The sequence below is a fragment of the Drosophila sechellia genome, chromosome 3R (assembly GCF_004382195.2).
Source record: "Drosophila sechellia strain sech25 chromosome 3R, ASM438219v1, whole genome shotgun sequence".
Classification (NCBI taxonomy): Eukaryota; Metazoa; Arthropoda; class Insecta; order Diptera; family Drosophilidae; genus Drosophila; species Drosophila sechellia.
Window position 1 is genome coordinate 21,046,342 of NC_045952.1, and position 12,035 is coordinate 21,058,376.

Sequence of the window (12,035 nt, forward strand, 5' to 3'; positions counted from 1 at the left end):
GCGCTCTTTACTCGATAACAAATCGTCAGCGGGACTACATCGATTATTTCACTGCATCATTCGACTCCCGATTGATTCCGTGAAATCGATATTTTCTTACCCTGCTTCATGACATCCCTGTTGAGTTGAATACGCAAAGGTGGCAACCTCGTACGGCGACTGAATAAAATAAAAGTGGAATTGTAAATTATAAGTTTAAGCACAAACAATGGCTGCCACCCCAAGCGCACCCGCCAAGTCAGAGATGATCGACCTGACCAAATTGAGTCCGGAACAGCTGATTCAGATCAAGCAGGAGTTCGAGCAGGTGCGTTCCGCATGTGGGAGTGCGATGAGTCAAGTGTGGTTGGAGAGGGGGTTTTGGAGGAGGGGCTCCCCAATTGGCACATGCTTATAAAATCTGTCAATTTTTGTGATCCTTAGGAAATTACCAACGTACAGGACTCGCTGTCGACGCTACACGGCTGCAAAGCCAAGTACGCCGGCTCCAAGGAGGCGCTGGAAACCTTTCAACCCAACTGGGAGAACCGTCAGATCCTGGTGCCCCTGACCAGCAGTATGTATGTGCCAGGACGGGTCAAGGATCTCAACAGGTTCGTCATAGACATCGGGACCGGCTACTACATTGAAAAGGTGATTTACACTTCCAATCGAACCAAGAATATTTGCTGATTGCCATCTGTTTCTTAAACAGGATCTGGAAGGCTCCAAAGACTACTTCAAGCGACGCGTGGAGTACGTGCAGGAGCAGATCGAGAAAATCGAGAAGATCCACCTGCAAAAGACGCGCTTCTTTAACTCAGTAATGAGTGTGCTGGAGATGAAGCAGGCTGCTGCAGCGAAAATGCAGTCGCAGCAGCAATCGCAGCCAGCCGTTACCCAGAGCTCCTAGACTACGGAGAACGATAGAGACACGAGACACGGAGAGCATTAAATTATTAAACTTATTAACGAGATGTGTGCATTTAATTAACGTAGTTTATTAAATAGTTCAGCTATTTCTTGGCTTCTGCCAAAGCCTTTGTGAGAACCTTGACCTTCTGCTCGTACGCGGACTTAAGATCCTGTAGGGAAAGAAGGTAAGTTAGGAAGTTAGGGACTCATTACACTTGAGTTATTATAAGGCACCTTGAATATCTGTGACTGCGTGTCGTACTCCGAACGCAGCTTGTCATACACTCCTTTGGAGATAGCTAGTTTCTTCTCCGTGAGCACACACTTGTCTTGCTCCGCCTTGATCCACTGCTGGCTCTTCTCCAGACGAGCCTGCGTGTGATCACATTCGGCGGTCTTTAGCTGCAACATATCCTTGGTCACCTGCAGCACATCCTTAATCGAGTCCACTTGTGTCCTAAGCACTGATATCTGCTGCTCCTGCTGTTTGTTCACCTTGGTCTTCTCGAACAGCAGGGTTTTGGCCTTTAGAAGCAGCTCCTCCTGCTCTTGTCGTGATTTGGGAGCATCTGTGCCGCCCAGCATGACGGACTGCTTGAGCGACTGCTCCAACTGGACCACACGCCGCTTTAACCGCTCATTTTCCACCTTGGCTTCCTGCAATCAGGGTCAGTAAGTGGGGACAGCCCGTGAAAACGAGTAACTAACCTCAAAGTCTTTGCGGAGTGCTCCGATCCGCTTGCGAGACTCCTCTAGCAGTGCCTGTTTTTCGCTTTCCAACGTGAAAACCATGTCCAGCAGTTCGTTCTGCGGCTGCTCCGGCAGACGCACTTCCTCCTGCCCACTGGCTGTGATATTGTTGTTTCGGTCACCGCCAACAGCTTCATCTTCGTTATGATCGGCCATTTTATAGAGAATTCTTTTTAAATTATAAAAATTCGTTGAGCAATGTGCGTTTTCCGTGCTTTTTGGGTTGTGTTTTCTTTTTGTATTAATAGACCAAATAGATGCATGCTCTATTTATAGGATATCCCACTCTCCGGATCGCTCTCTGCCTGCTCTTGGCCAGATCGCTCTCCCGAAATAACAAACTGTTTCCCTCCAATTTAGTTTACGCCTCAGCATATTCTGAAGATCAGTTTATTATACATTGAAGCATGGATGAGAAAGGATTGCGGATGTGCGGTGTTAATACAGATCGCGAAGGGCAACACAATTAAATTGTTGTTACAATCAATGGGGCGACAATTGAAAGTGAGTGATTTGATTAAAATTAAATGCCTAAACAAGATAGAAGAAATGTGCTTCGCTCGCGGTGAAGAATGTCTAACCGTCCAGCTCGCCGGCAGCGCATGCATCGGCGTAACTCTTTCCGCTCTTGTCCTCCGGATTCAGCTTGATCATGTCGTCAATACGCAAAATGGTAATGGCGGCCTCCGTGGCGAACTTCAGCGACTTGATTTTTGACATGGCGGGCTCCAATACTCCAGCCTTCTTGTTGTCCCTAACCACACCCTCGATCAGATCCAGACCGGTCCACTTAAGATCCGAACGCTCGGGCTTCGTCTGGCTGGAGTTGTGATAGGAGCGGAGCTTGGCCACCAGATCAGTGGCATCCTTGGCCGCGTTCACGGACAGAGTCTTGGGAATGACCAGCAGCGACTTTGCAAACTCGGCAATGGCCAGCTGTTCGCGGGAAGCCAACGAGGTGGCAAAGTTCTCCAGGTAGATCGACAAGGCAGCCTCCACACAGCCGCCGCCGGCTACTACCTTCTTGCTCTCCAGCACACGCTTCACCACGCACAGAGCGTCGTGGACGGAGCGCTCCATTTCATCACAGTAGAAGTCATTGGGACCACGCAGGATAATGGATGCCGCAGCACTAAAAGAGCATAAGGATACGATACAGGAAACTATGTTACTGCATGCTATCATCTGCACTTACCGTGCCTTAGTGCCCTTGATGAGGATAAGCTCATCATCGCAGATGCGTTCTTGGGCCACCTCTGCGGCCTCTCCCACCATTGAGGCATCGAAGCTCTCCTCGCCGTCCATGTTGGTCAGCGAAGTAATGAAGGCGGCGCCGGTAGCCTTAGCAATGATCTTCAGATCGCTCTTCTTCACACGACGCACAGCCATGGCTCCAGCCTCAACGAAGTACTTCATGCACAAATCATCAACGCCGCCGCTAACCAATACCACATTCACACCGGTTCCGAGGATCATGTTGATGCGCTCCTTGGTAATGTCCAGCTCACGGGCACGAATAGCCTCCAACTTGTCGGGATCGTTGATCAAGACCTGGACGCCCATCTTCATCTTGGTCTTTTGCAGCGAGAAGTCTAGGCAGGCAATCTTGGCGTTCACAATCTTCTTGGGCATCTGCTGGGAGGCAATGGTGCAGTTCAAGGCGTAGCCGGGAATCAGCACCGATTCCCTGGCAGATTTGCCATGGGCCTTCAGGACATTGATGGCTTTAATCGAATAGGCTGCCTGCCCACGGGGATCTGTGATCTTCACCGACTGGGCAGCGTCCACAACCATGGCGGAGAAGAACTCTGCGTCAGCACCAATGATCTTGGAGCTCATCGAGGTTTTGGCAATGTTAATCAAGGAATCGCGGCCCAGCTCATCAACGGGAGCGGTCAGATGCTCCGAGATGTACTTGCAGGCCTCCTTACAGGCAATGCGGTAGCCGGAGATGATGGAGGTAGGATGGATCTTCTGCTTAACCAGCTCGTCGGCGTTCTTCAGCAGCTCAGCGGCCAGGATAACCACCGAGGTTGTGCCATCGCCGACCTCCTCGTCCTGCAGCTGAGCCAGCTCAACAAGGACCCTTAATATTTAGAAATGAGTACTTCTTGGAAAGATTTCCCACATCAACAACTCACTTGGCTGCCGGGTGCTCCACCTCCAGCAGTCGCAGAATGGTAGCTCCATCGTTGGTCACTGTGACATCGCCGATGTCGTCCACCAGCATCTTGTCCAGACCCACGGGTCCCAAGGAGCTCTTCACGATGTTCGATATGGACAGAGCAGCCATAACTGAAAGCATATAAAAGCCGAGTTGTAGTCATAACCTCACTTCGCAGAGGCTTGTCCACAGGATCTTGTAGCTCCTTGGATTCAATGAGTCTTTTTGTTAATCCAATTAGACTAGGATCACCCTCCCCCGGGTTTGTTCCGGAACCTTCTCCATGGAGAGCGTGACTCGCGATGAGTAAGAAACGTGCTCCGCCGGTAAACGCACTGCAGATGTTGACAAAACCCCGGAATTCTCACCGTTCTGTGTGCGCACCGATGCGCCGGATTGGCGGGTGCCAGCAATGGACAGAGGAGAGGCCAGGGTCGACATTTTCTTAAGTTCTTCGGCGACTTTTAATAAAAAACAGATAAATCAAATACGCTGAAAAACCGCACGTTAAACCGCCTGACTCACTTTAAGAATTCGAGATGAACAAAAACCCGATGTGGATTCGATACTATCGAGTGCAACATTTTTTCTTGGAGAGCGAGGATTCGATAACATATATAAACTTATATTATGTGTAACATTAGCTCAGCATCAAAAATATATAAAACCTAAATTGGCTTATTATTATTAGGCATATTTTGCACCACATTCAAGGCGCCTTTAAAATATCGATGGTAATCGATAGCCGATTATTTAGGGAGCCCTGGTTGAAAATTGTGAAAATCGTTTTTAAATACTGAAAATTGGATATAAAAATATCCTTTCTAATAAAGTAAAAGTATTTAGTAGGCATTGACTTTGATTTCGCATTACTTATCATGTGCTCTGTTAGATGTATTCAGTTTTCATCTAGATCTTAACGATATACAGTCCAATTCGTAGCATTTTTTATATCTACAACAAATTTTCCAAATAAATTTTTAATAGAATTTTACCTTTTTTACATTTAATTATTACGACAACGATGTCAGACTGCGGAACGCGCCCCAAAAAACCCATGAGTGCCTTCTTGATGTGGATGAATTCCAACGGGCGCAAGCACATAAAAGCGAAGCATCCCGAGATCAGTGTCCAGGACGTGTCTGTGAAGGGCGGTGAGATATGGCGAGCCATGGTCGATGAGGACAAGGTCGTGTGGCAGGAGGCGGCCAGGACGGCAATGGACGAGTACAAGGGGAAGTTGCAGCAGTGGAATACCCTCAGAGATCAGTCGGAGGTCTGTCTTTCGCCGACGTATCCCCAAAACTATGAAGCTCAGTTGTCCTCTCGATTCTCAAAAACTAACCAAAAGCCTACCCTTTTTGTGTATGACTGCAAGGATGAGACGATGGCTCCGATCTGCAGGAAGTGCTTCTCAAAGATCAAGTGCTTTCACTAAACGTTTGTTTATTACGTTTGCTAAATTATTGTTGTAGTCACATCCACTAGCAAAAGTGACGGAATGTTCGATAAACTTAAATATTTACATTTAACTTGCTAACAAAAAGTGTCAATGAAATCTTTTGTTTGGACTTTGGCTTTCCCTTATTCCGGCTCACTTTCATTCCCCGCCAAAAGACAATTTGGTTTTTGTTTTCCTTGTTGGCACAAAGTGCCATGTTTTTGTACTGGCTGGTTTTTCTGCTCCATGCAATTAAAGCTGCTCCATTTTTTCAATCCTACACTGTGGCGTCTGCTTTTGGCCATGTGAAACCAAAACAAATGGTCTTCGTGCAGTCAGCATTAACACTTGTGGTCATGAAAAAGGGGTTTTTAAAATCAAATGTTCATACCCTTCGTGAGCATAAATATTACATGTTACTAATAACATTCTTTTTATATAAAATTCGTAATAATTGCGGTGCAATTTGCGGAAAATAAGTAAATAAATAATAATAATAAATACATTTTTATTACAATTTTTGAATTATATCAAAAAATGTTCCTTCCAAGCTGTTAGCAACTATATGACACTAGTCTATGGTGTGATTGTTTCGGCACTAGGCAAACCTACATATGAACATACATATATGGGTACGTACCTGCAGCTGATAATTGCAGTGGAAAAAGCAGCAATGGCAACTGCCTCCTGCAATAAAAGTCACAATAGCGACAGCTCACGACACATTGCTCTTGCCCCACCCATTTCCAACTTTCACCTTTCTCCCGAAAGTGTGTATGTGTGTGTGTTTGTGTGAGTGTGATTGACGGCCGGTGGGCTTTCTCATGTGTGTCGTGGCTGTAGTTATTGTTGAATTCAATTTGCCGTAAATGTATTGTTGGCCTGACTCGGCGCTCGGGACTTGTGGTCGCTTCTGTTGCCTTTGGTTACGGCTCATTAGCAGCAGCACAAATACACAGGAGACGAAACACACACACTTAAGCAAACCAGCAAGCCCACAGATAACGCCTTCGGTTTACTTAAATTCAACGAGGTCGCCAACGCCACGATCGCATAAAAATAGCTAAAAGTGAACTATATATATGTTATTCATATTTTACAATGCCTCTAAAGTAAGGGTTTTAATAATAATAACCATTGAAGAAATTTAATCCCATAAATACTATGTTTATTGCATCCACTAAATACTGTTCCATATATCAAGGCTTAACCGTAGAAGCAACAGCCATAAAGTCCGGCTGAGTGCAAACAATTCCGATTGATTTATTGTGGCAATGGTTAATACGATTAAGCGATTGGGTCCGCAATGGCAGAGAAACAAAAGCCCAGTGCTCGCTGGCCATCACAATGGGTCCCACCTGTACCCGTGTGTGTGTGCGTGTGTGAGTGAGCGAGAGCTGGAGCTCAGCGGCTTTAATTGCCAGTCGGTTGGGCTCAGTTTGTCTCGCCGCATGTTGCTGTGGATGGGAATGTGGACATGAAAGTGGATGTGGTTGGGATTTATGCTTGTTCTACATGCATGTTGTACAAACAATTTAGCCGTAACTGCGACACACACACACACACACAGAGGCAAATACAGCCTGCCTCAACACTCAGACAGGCACATGTACGATGGGAACTCAGTATGCGTGCTGGACGACCTCCATTTAACACCAAACGTGTCATTTGTGGCCATTTGCTGGTTGCCGTTGGTACCCACACACATACAGATGGGCGGATAAATGTGCTTTGCTGCTTTACGAGGCTCTGGCTGCGTTTTGTGGTCTATTAAGTGGCTCGCACTAAACCAAAAAATGTGCCATCATCTTTACGCGACTTGTGCAACATGGCGTATGAGCGTTATGCCTCAAGTGAGCAACAAGCGGCGGCGAATATCCGTCCGTTAAGCTTAACTTCTCATCCGGATGGCCACTAAAATGCCTGAGTGCACGGCGCAGCTTGAAAAGGGGGAGTGCGTAAACTAAAGTTCATTAAGAGTAAAATCTGAGTACCAACATCACAAATATTTCAACTCAAAGCTGTCATACACTTCACTCTGAAGGCGCAGTAAAGCAAAAGATTGGTTTTTATCTCTGGCGGTAAAACTACCTAAGACGAATGCTGGTTTATCTTGATCCACAATTTTAGGACTCTAATTAACCCACCTCCGCTACAACGACATCCATACCCTTGAGCCGCGGAGCATAATAAAAGCTGGGAAGGATTAGGAAGCTTTGCAGGAAGAGATGATTAGGAACCGCACCTAATAAAGGGACATGGTACTTCCTATAAAGTACTATGAGCATCTTATGGCAATTTGCAATGCCTTTGCTAAAAGCCAGAAAGAAGATGTTTACGACCTAGCCCGCTGTGCATGCAACCTGGTAAGAAGGCGGAGAGTCCGGCGGAGAAAGCTGAGATGTCGACGGCATCGCCGTCAGATAAAAGCGTCCAAGAGAAAGTTTCGCCCGCTGCCGGAAAGGACACGAAACAACAGTAGAACAGTAAGCCAAGGCAACAGACACCGTGTGCCACATGGGTTGCATGGAGCTGTCTATCTGCGTTTAAGCCCGCTTCAGCTTATGTGTGTGTGTGTATTAAAAGGCCATAAAAAGCTGGACAGGAATGTCAATGGCTGGTTGGCTTGGTGGCCTGGCACGGCTTATGGCTGGGTGGAAAAAGTGAGCAGCTCACCGCTGCGCTGAGCGATGCACAGATAAACAAGTAAACAAATTAATAAAAGGCAAATAATGAAACAAGACGGAAACACGAGTCATAAATTAAATACCAACAGCGAAAATTACCTATCCAACGGCGACTCGAAAACTCCGAGACGAACGCCAACCAAATTGTCCTCTTTGCGTTGCGGCTGTCAACTTTTCGTGGCATACACACAGACGCGCGCCATCAGCCGAAAAAGTTTGGTAAAAGAAAGAAGCCTGGCCAGTGGGAGTAGGAGCAGGAGCAGGAGCAACTGGGTGCCAGCACGAATAATCTACTAGCGATTTATTTCAGACGGAGACGGAGTCGCAGTCGGCTCCGCTGCCCCAGCTGCTATTTTGGTTACTTCTTTTATACACAAATACCCACAGATTTGGGGGCATGTTGGGTTCTAGGAAAAATAGAACATATTCATTATATGCTTCTTAGAAACAAATTGCAGTAGGCAATAGGCTTAAGCTTAACTATTTGATAATAATATGTTTTTTTGACGGCTTCAATAAACACAAAATACAGAATATATAACAGAGAAACCCACATATAAAAACCATATTAAATTTTATTGTAGTAAACATCAATTAAGTCAAGTTATACGACAATCCCCTGAAGTGAGCTACGGTTTTGGGAATACACCCGGCGTACCTTAAGGAATCCAGTAGTCGGATCACTCGGACGTGGCATTCCTACTTGTTCATATTTCTAATTCTGCTTACTTTCAGGCAGCAACGATGGATCCGACGGATGGATGGAGGACGACGACGCAGTCGCTCGGATTCGCCGTCACCGTCGGCAGGCAGCCGTGATGGGAGCTCGACTCCTGGTCGGCAGCCGCAGTCGTGCGTTGTCCTTTGCTGCTGTCGGTTGTGTCCGCGCCATCCGGTGACTGTATCCTCCAGTGGTTATCCTGAATCAGGGCCCTCGACTTTCGCGGAGCCAGCTCGACAGCACACACCTGTGCGCTACCGTCAGTCCTCCGCCTGGCAACGAGTAACGTAAGCAAATTTGCACGTAAATTGCGCTAAATTATCTTACAACACAGCACAAATTTGCCTGGCGCGGATTTCTTCGCGTGTGCCAGTGCCCTCCACTCCACTTCACTTCACTGTCTGTTGGAGGGCAGGAAGAACAAGAAATAACCGCTAAGTGTTTTACAACTTGAAGGCGTTAAGTTGGCCATCCTGGGCTCTCCAAGTTTTCCATGTCCCATCTCGCGGGTCTTAGGCCAGAATGGCAAACAAAAATCTGTGTAAGCAGCTTTGCTGGCGGCTTGATAAAAAAGAGGGAAAACGAATGAAAAACCCGCTGGCCATCAGCTTGTCAATGGTTTGGGGTCCCTTTTTGGTCATAGTTGCCTTATTGAATTTTAAAGATCGCGCAAAGTATGCCGTTTTACATGCATAATGAGGCCACTATAGTGGCTATGGCTGGGAAAGTGAAAACGTGATGGCATGGCAGGAACATAAATTAAAACTTTGCCTTTTAACTCAATGAACAACTTGGTGTGCGCAAAAAAAAAAAAAAATGGAAAAACAGTGAAAGTTATTTACTATTTTTAATGAAAAGTTATTTGTAATTACGTACTCAAACTAGCACTAATTAGCGCGACTTTTTAACATTCCGTGTTTGCACAAAGTTCGCGGAATTAATCCAGGCTATAAAGTCAACTGTAGATTAGCATAATTCTGATTGGATTTTCAGCTTCCACAAAAAACATCTTGATCGTATTTATTTGCATTCCGACAAGCATAAATGATGCAAGTATTTTTCTTCAATCAACCAAAAAAATACGGTACAGTCACTTAATTAAATAAAAATAAATAGACTCAACATACAAGCAAAACCACTTGAAGTGCCTGCTCGAATTTGCAGGGCTACATGTGGCATACTTTCCATAAGATGTCCCCAGGGCGTCCACGGATCTCGCCAGGATTCGTTGATGTAGGCTCTTATGCTCCACTCGGCGGTTCAGCGAACTGCGCCCAAGGTCCTGCCACTTGTCAGCAGGAGGGATTACTCCGTCCGCGCTGCTTTGCTGCCCACATTTCATTGTTTGTCAGCATTTACATGTCCTTTTCTCCCGGCCACTCCTGCTGTGAATGTGTGTGTGAGTGTGAGTAATGGCCGCGACATTTTGTTGTTTCCTTGTTAGCCACGCATAAATTTTAATAGTTTTCCTATGCTCCAAGTGGGCCGCCCGCTGCTTTCTCCTACTTTCTCCTCTCGTTACCACCAACTTTCACCTGCCCACGTTGGCTACGCTTGCTTTCGAGTGGCTAAAAATAAAGCCCGGAATGCCGAGGAGCTTATCCTTGCCTTGAGCTGTTCAAAATGGAATTATTAATATTTCACATACCGAAATATAGACATGACCGACTGAAAATGCTTTCCACACACGGCTGGCTGTGCGTCTTTCTCCCCGAGCTTTCTCCCAATTTCTCTTTTATTCATACACATGACGGTTGTTTATTCGCGCATCAGGACTCGTGAGCCTGTTTAATCATAACGAAATGCGGTTCACCCATATACATATACGAATGAACATGTATGTATATACACAAAATGCGGGGGAGGTGCGTGTGTGGGCATGGATTTCCATTAGCGCATTTCATTTTAATTAAACTGGCAACTGTCACGTAGTCGATCGATTTCTTAGGCATTAGGCCAGTAATTTGGTTTCCAGCCCATCCCCGCCCCCCGCCCACGGCGACATTATACTTAGCTTTTTTGATTTGTCTTACCCAACTATGAACAAGAAGTTGATAAAGTAAACTTTTCGAAAAAGTTCAAAAGTGTTTCGGCAAATTGCGGTCGTCCAACACACACACACACACGCATTAAGGACGAAGGCAACTTTTCAGGATATACTTTATCCAACTACAAGTGGAATTTGTGGCCACAATTTCAATATTAATTTCAACCCTCCACCTGAAATGGAAAATGGGAAAAGGGCAAGGACAGGCAATTGAGTTTTTAGAAAAATACCTGCGAGCTCTGACTGACCCAGATCGAAAGGATATCGCCCAGCAATGTGTAAACTGTCTTAACGAATTAGTTGGCATAATATTTGGTTGGGACCAAAACGGTTAGCATAGTTCGGCAAAAGTTTTCGGGGCTTCTGGCCAACTCTTCAACTCAGACTTCGAGTCTGACTCTCAATTAAACGCATTTTAAGCGTTATGTGCTGCAAAAGTTTTGTGGCAAAGTACTTAGGTGTCAGGAGGAGAAGGCTGTGGTCGGGAGCGGGAGTGTTCAGAAAGTTTTTCAATCGATGCCATAAAAGCAGCACCAGGCAATTAATGCCCAAAAAAAGGCAGGAAAACTAAACTGTGAGTGGAAATTGGCGTGTTTGTCTGCGATTTTTGTTGCTGCCTTTGTTTTTTTTTTCCTCTGAAAATGAGAAGAAGCACGGGGATGGGTCATCGTCTGCTTTTGAAGTAGTTCATTAAGTGATTGTTTGATTGATGGCTCATCTGCGTCTGATTTGATTTTCATTGCCCGATACCGCACTTGTTTGGACTTTAATAGGCCAACTCAACAAGGCTAACTAAGCGGATAACTGTGCTGTTTATCGGGTGAACTAGCTGTTAATAATAGCCCGGCTATCGGGGTCAACTATATATATTCGACCTTGAGAAACCCCCTCACTGCACCCACTTGCAAGTGAAAGGAGCTCGTTGGCCGGTTTTGATTGATGACCTGGCTGGAAATAAATTGGAGTGCGTTATTAATAAGCTTATGGTGCAGATATAATGGTCCTTTGTCTCCAATTTGATTGAATGGCATTTCAATTATCTTGTTCAATTGAAGGAAACGTTGAGTGTCAGAACGATCGAAAGGATAATTGGAAAACTAACTGCCAATGGGCAGGAATGCTTTTAAATTGAAACTCAATTTTAATTGACACAGTGCATTCTACAACTGAGTTCAAAGTCAGGGTTAATAAATTGCTTTGCATTTTTAGTAGTTTTTATTAACGTATCTTATTACTATGTATTATTGTTACATATTAATTGCCCAATATTAATCAGCATGCTATTTAACATGGCAAATTGGTACAGAACCATATTCCTAATGTCCTATTTA

At 45.4% G+C, this 12,035-nt stretch overlaps 4 protein-coding genes and 1 long non-coding RNA gene across 5 annotated transcripts; 3 read left to right on the forward strand and 2 right to left on the reverse strand.

Annotated features, from left to right (window-relative positions):
- Window positions 1-114: 114 nt before the first annotated feature.
- LOC6607441 (probable prefoldin subunit 5) lies at window positions 115-969 on the forward strand. Its single transcript, XM_002032174.2, has 3 exons — window positions 115-307; window positions 424-633; window positions 695-969. The coding sequence occupies exons 1-3, from the start codon at window positions 209-211 to the stop codon at window positions 890-892; spliced, it is 507 nt and encodes a 168-aa protein (XP_002032210.1). The 5' UTR covers window positions 115-208; the 3' UTR covers window positions 893-969.
- Window positions 961-1,881, reverse strand: LOC6607442 (tropomyosin-1). Its single transcript, XM_002032175.2, has 3 exons — window positions 1,603-1,881; window positions 1,129-1,551; window positions 961-1,064 (listed from the first exon to the last, which is right to left on the reverse strand). The coding sequence occupies exons 1-3, from the start codon at window positions 1,798-1,800 to the stop codon at window positions 996-998; spliced, it is 690 nt and encodes a 229-aa protein (XP_002032211.1). The 5' UTR covers window positions 1,801-1,881; the 3' UTR covers window positions 961-995.
- A 137-nt stretch (window positions 1,882-2,018) lies between these two features.
- On the reverse strand, window positions 2,019-4,341 carry LOC6607443 (T-complex protein 1 subunit alpha). The gene is made up of 4 exons (XM_002032176.2): window positions 4,177-4,341; window positions 3,786-3,939; window positions 2,840-3,730; window positions 2,019-2,776 (listed from the first exon to the last, which is right to left on the reverse strand). Exons 1-4 carry the CDS (start codon window positions 4,247-4,249, stop codon window positions 2,221-2,223), a joined length of 1,674 nt encoding a protein of 557 aa, XP_002032212.1. The 5' UTR covers window positions 4,250-4,341; the 3' UTR covers window positions 2,019-2,220.
- A 354-nt stretch (window positions 4,342-4,695) lies between these two features.
- On the forward strand, window positions 4,696-5,340 carry LOC6607444 (FACT complex subunit SSRP1). Its single transcript, XM_002032177.2, has one exon. It carries the CDS (start codon window positions 4,833-4,835, stop codon window positions 5,244-5,246), a length of 414 nt encoding a protein of 137 aa, XP_002032213.1. The 5' UTR covers window positions 4,696-4,832; the 3' UTR covers window positions 5,247-5,340.
- Window positions 5,341-8,428: 3,088 nt separating this feature from the next.
- LOC116801666 lies at window positions 8,429-10,628 on the forward strand. The gene is made up of 3 exons (XR_004362156.1): window positions 8,429-8,610; window positions 8,672-8,939; window positions 8,992-10,628. It is a non-coding gene; the product is annotated as an uncharacterized LOC116801666 (long non-coding RNA).
- The last annotated feature ends 1,407 nt before the right edge of the window (window positions 10,629-12,035 follow it).

Coding starts and splice junctions, on each gene's coding strand:
- LOC6607442 (XM_002032175.2), bottom strand. CDS start 1,800: ATGGCCGATCATAACGAAGATGAAGCTGTTGGCGGTGACCGAAACAAC. Junction 1,552..1,602: donor CACTCCGCAAAGACTTTGAG/GTTAGTTACTCG, acceptor CCCTGATTGCAG/GAAGCCAAGGTGGAAAATGA. Junction 1,065..1,128: donor CGCAGTCACAGATATTCAAG/GTGCCTTATAAT, acceptor CTTTCCCTACAG/GATCTTAAGTCCGCGTACGA.
- LOC6607444 (XM_002032177.2), top strand. CDS start 4,833: ATGTCAGACTGCGGAACGCGCCCCAAAAAACCCATGAGTGCCTTCTTG.
- LOC6607441 (XM_002032174.2), top strand. CDS start 209: ATGGCTGCCACCCCAAGCGCACCCGCCAAGTCAGAGATGATCGACCTG. Junction 308..423: donor TCAAGCAGGAGTTCGAGCAG/GTGCGTTCCGCA, acceptor TGTGATCCTTAG/GAAATTACCAACGTACAGGA. Junction 634..694: donor CCGGCTACTACATTGAAAAG/GTGATTTACACT, acceptor TTTCTTAAACAG/GATCTGGAAGGCTCCAAAGA.
- LOC6607443 (XM_002032176.2), bottom strand. CDS start 4,249: ATGTCGACCCTGGCCTCTCCTCTGTCCATTGCTGGCACCCGCCAATCC. Junction 3,940..4,176: donor ATCGGTGCGCACACAGAACG/GTGAGAATTCCG, acceptor ATATGCTTTCAG/TTATGGCTGCTCTGTCCATA. Junction 2,777..2,839: donor ATCAAGGGCACTAAGGCACG/GTAAGTGCAGAT, acceptor ATGCTCTTTTAG/TGCTGCGGCATCCATTATCC.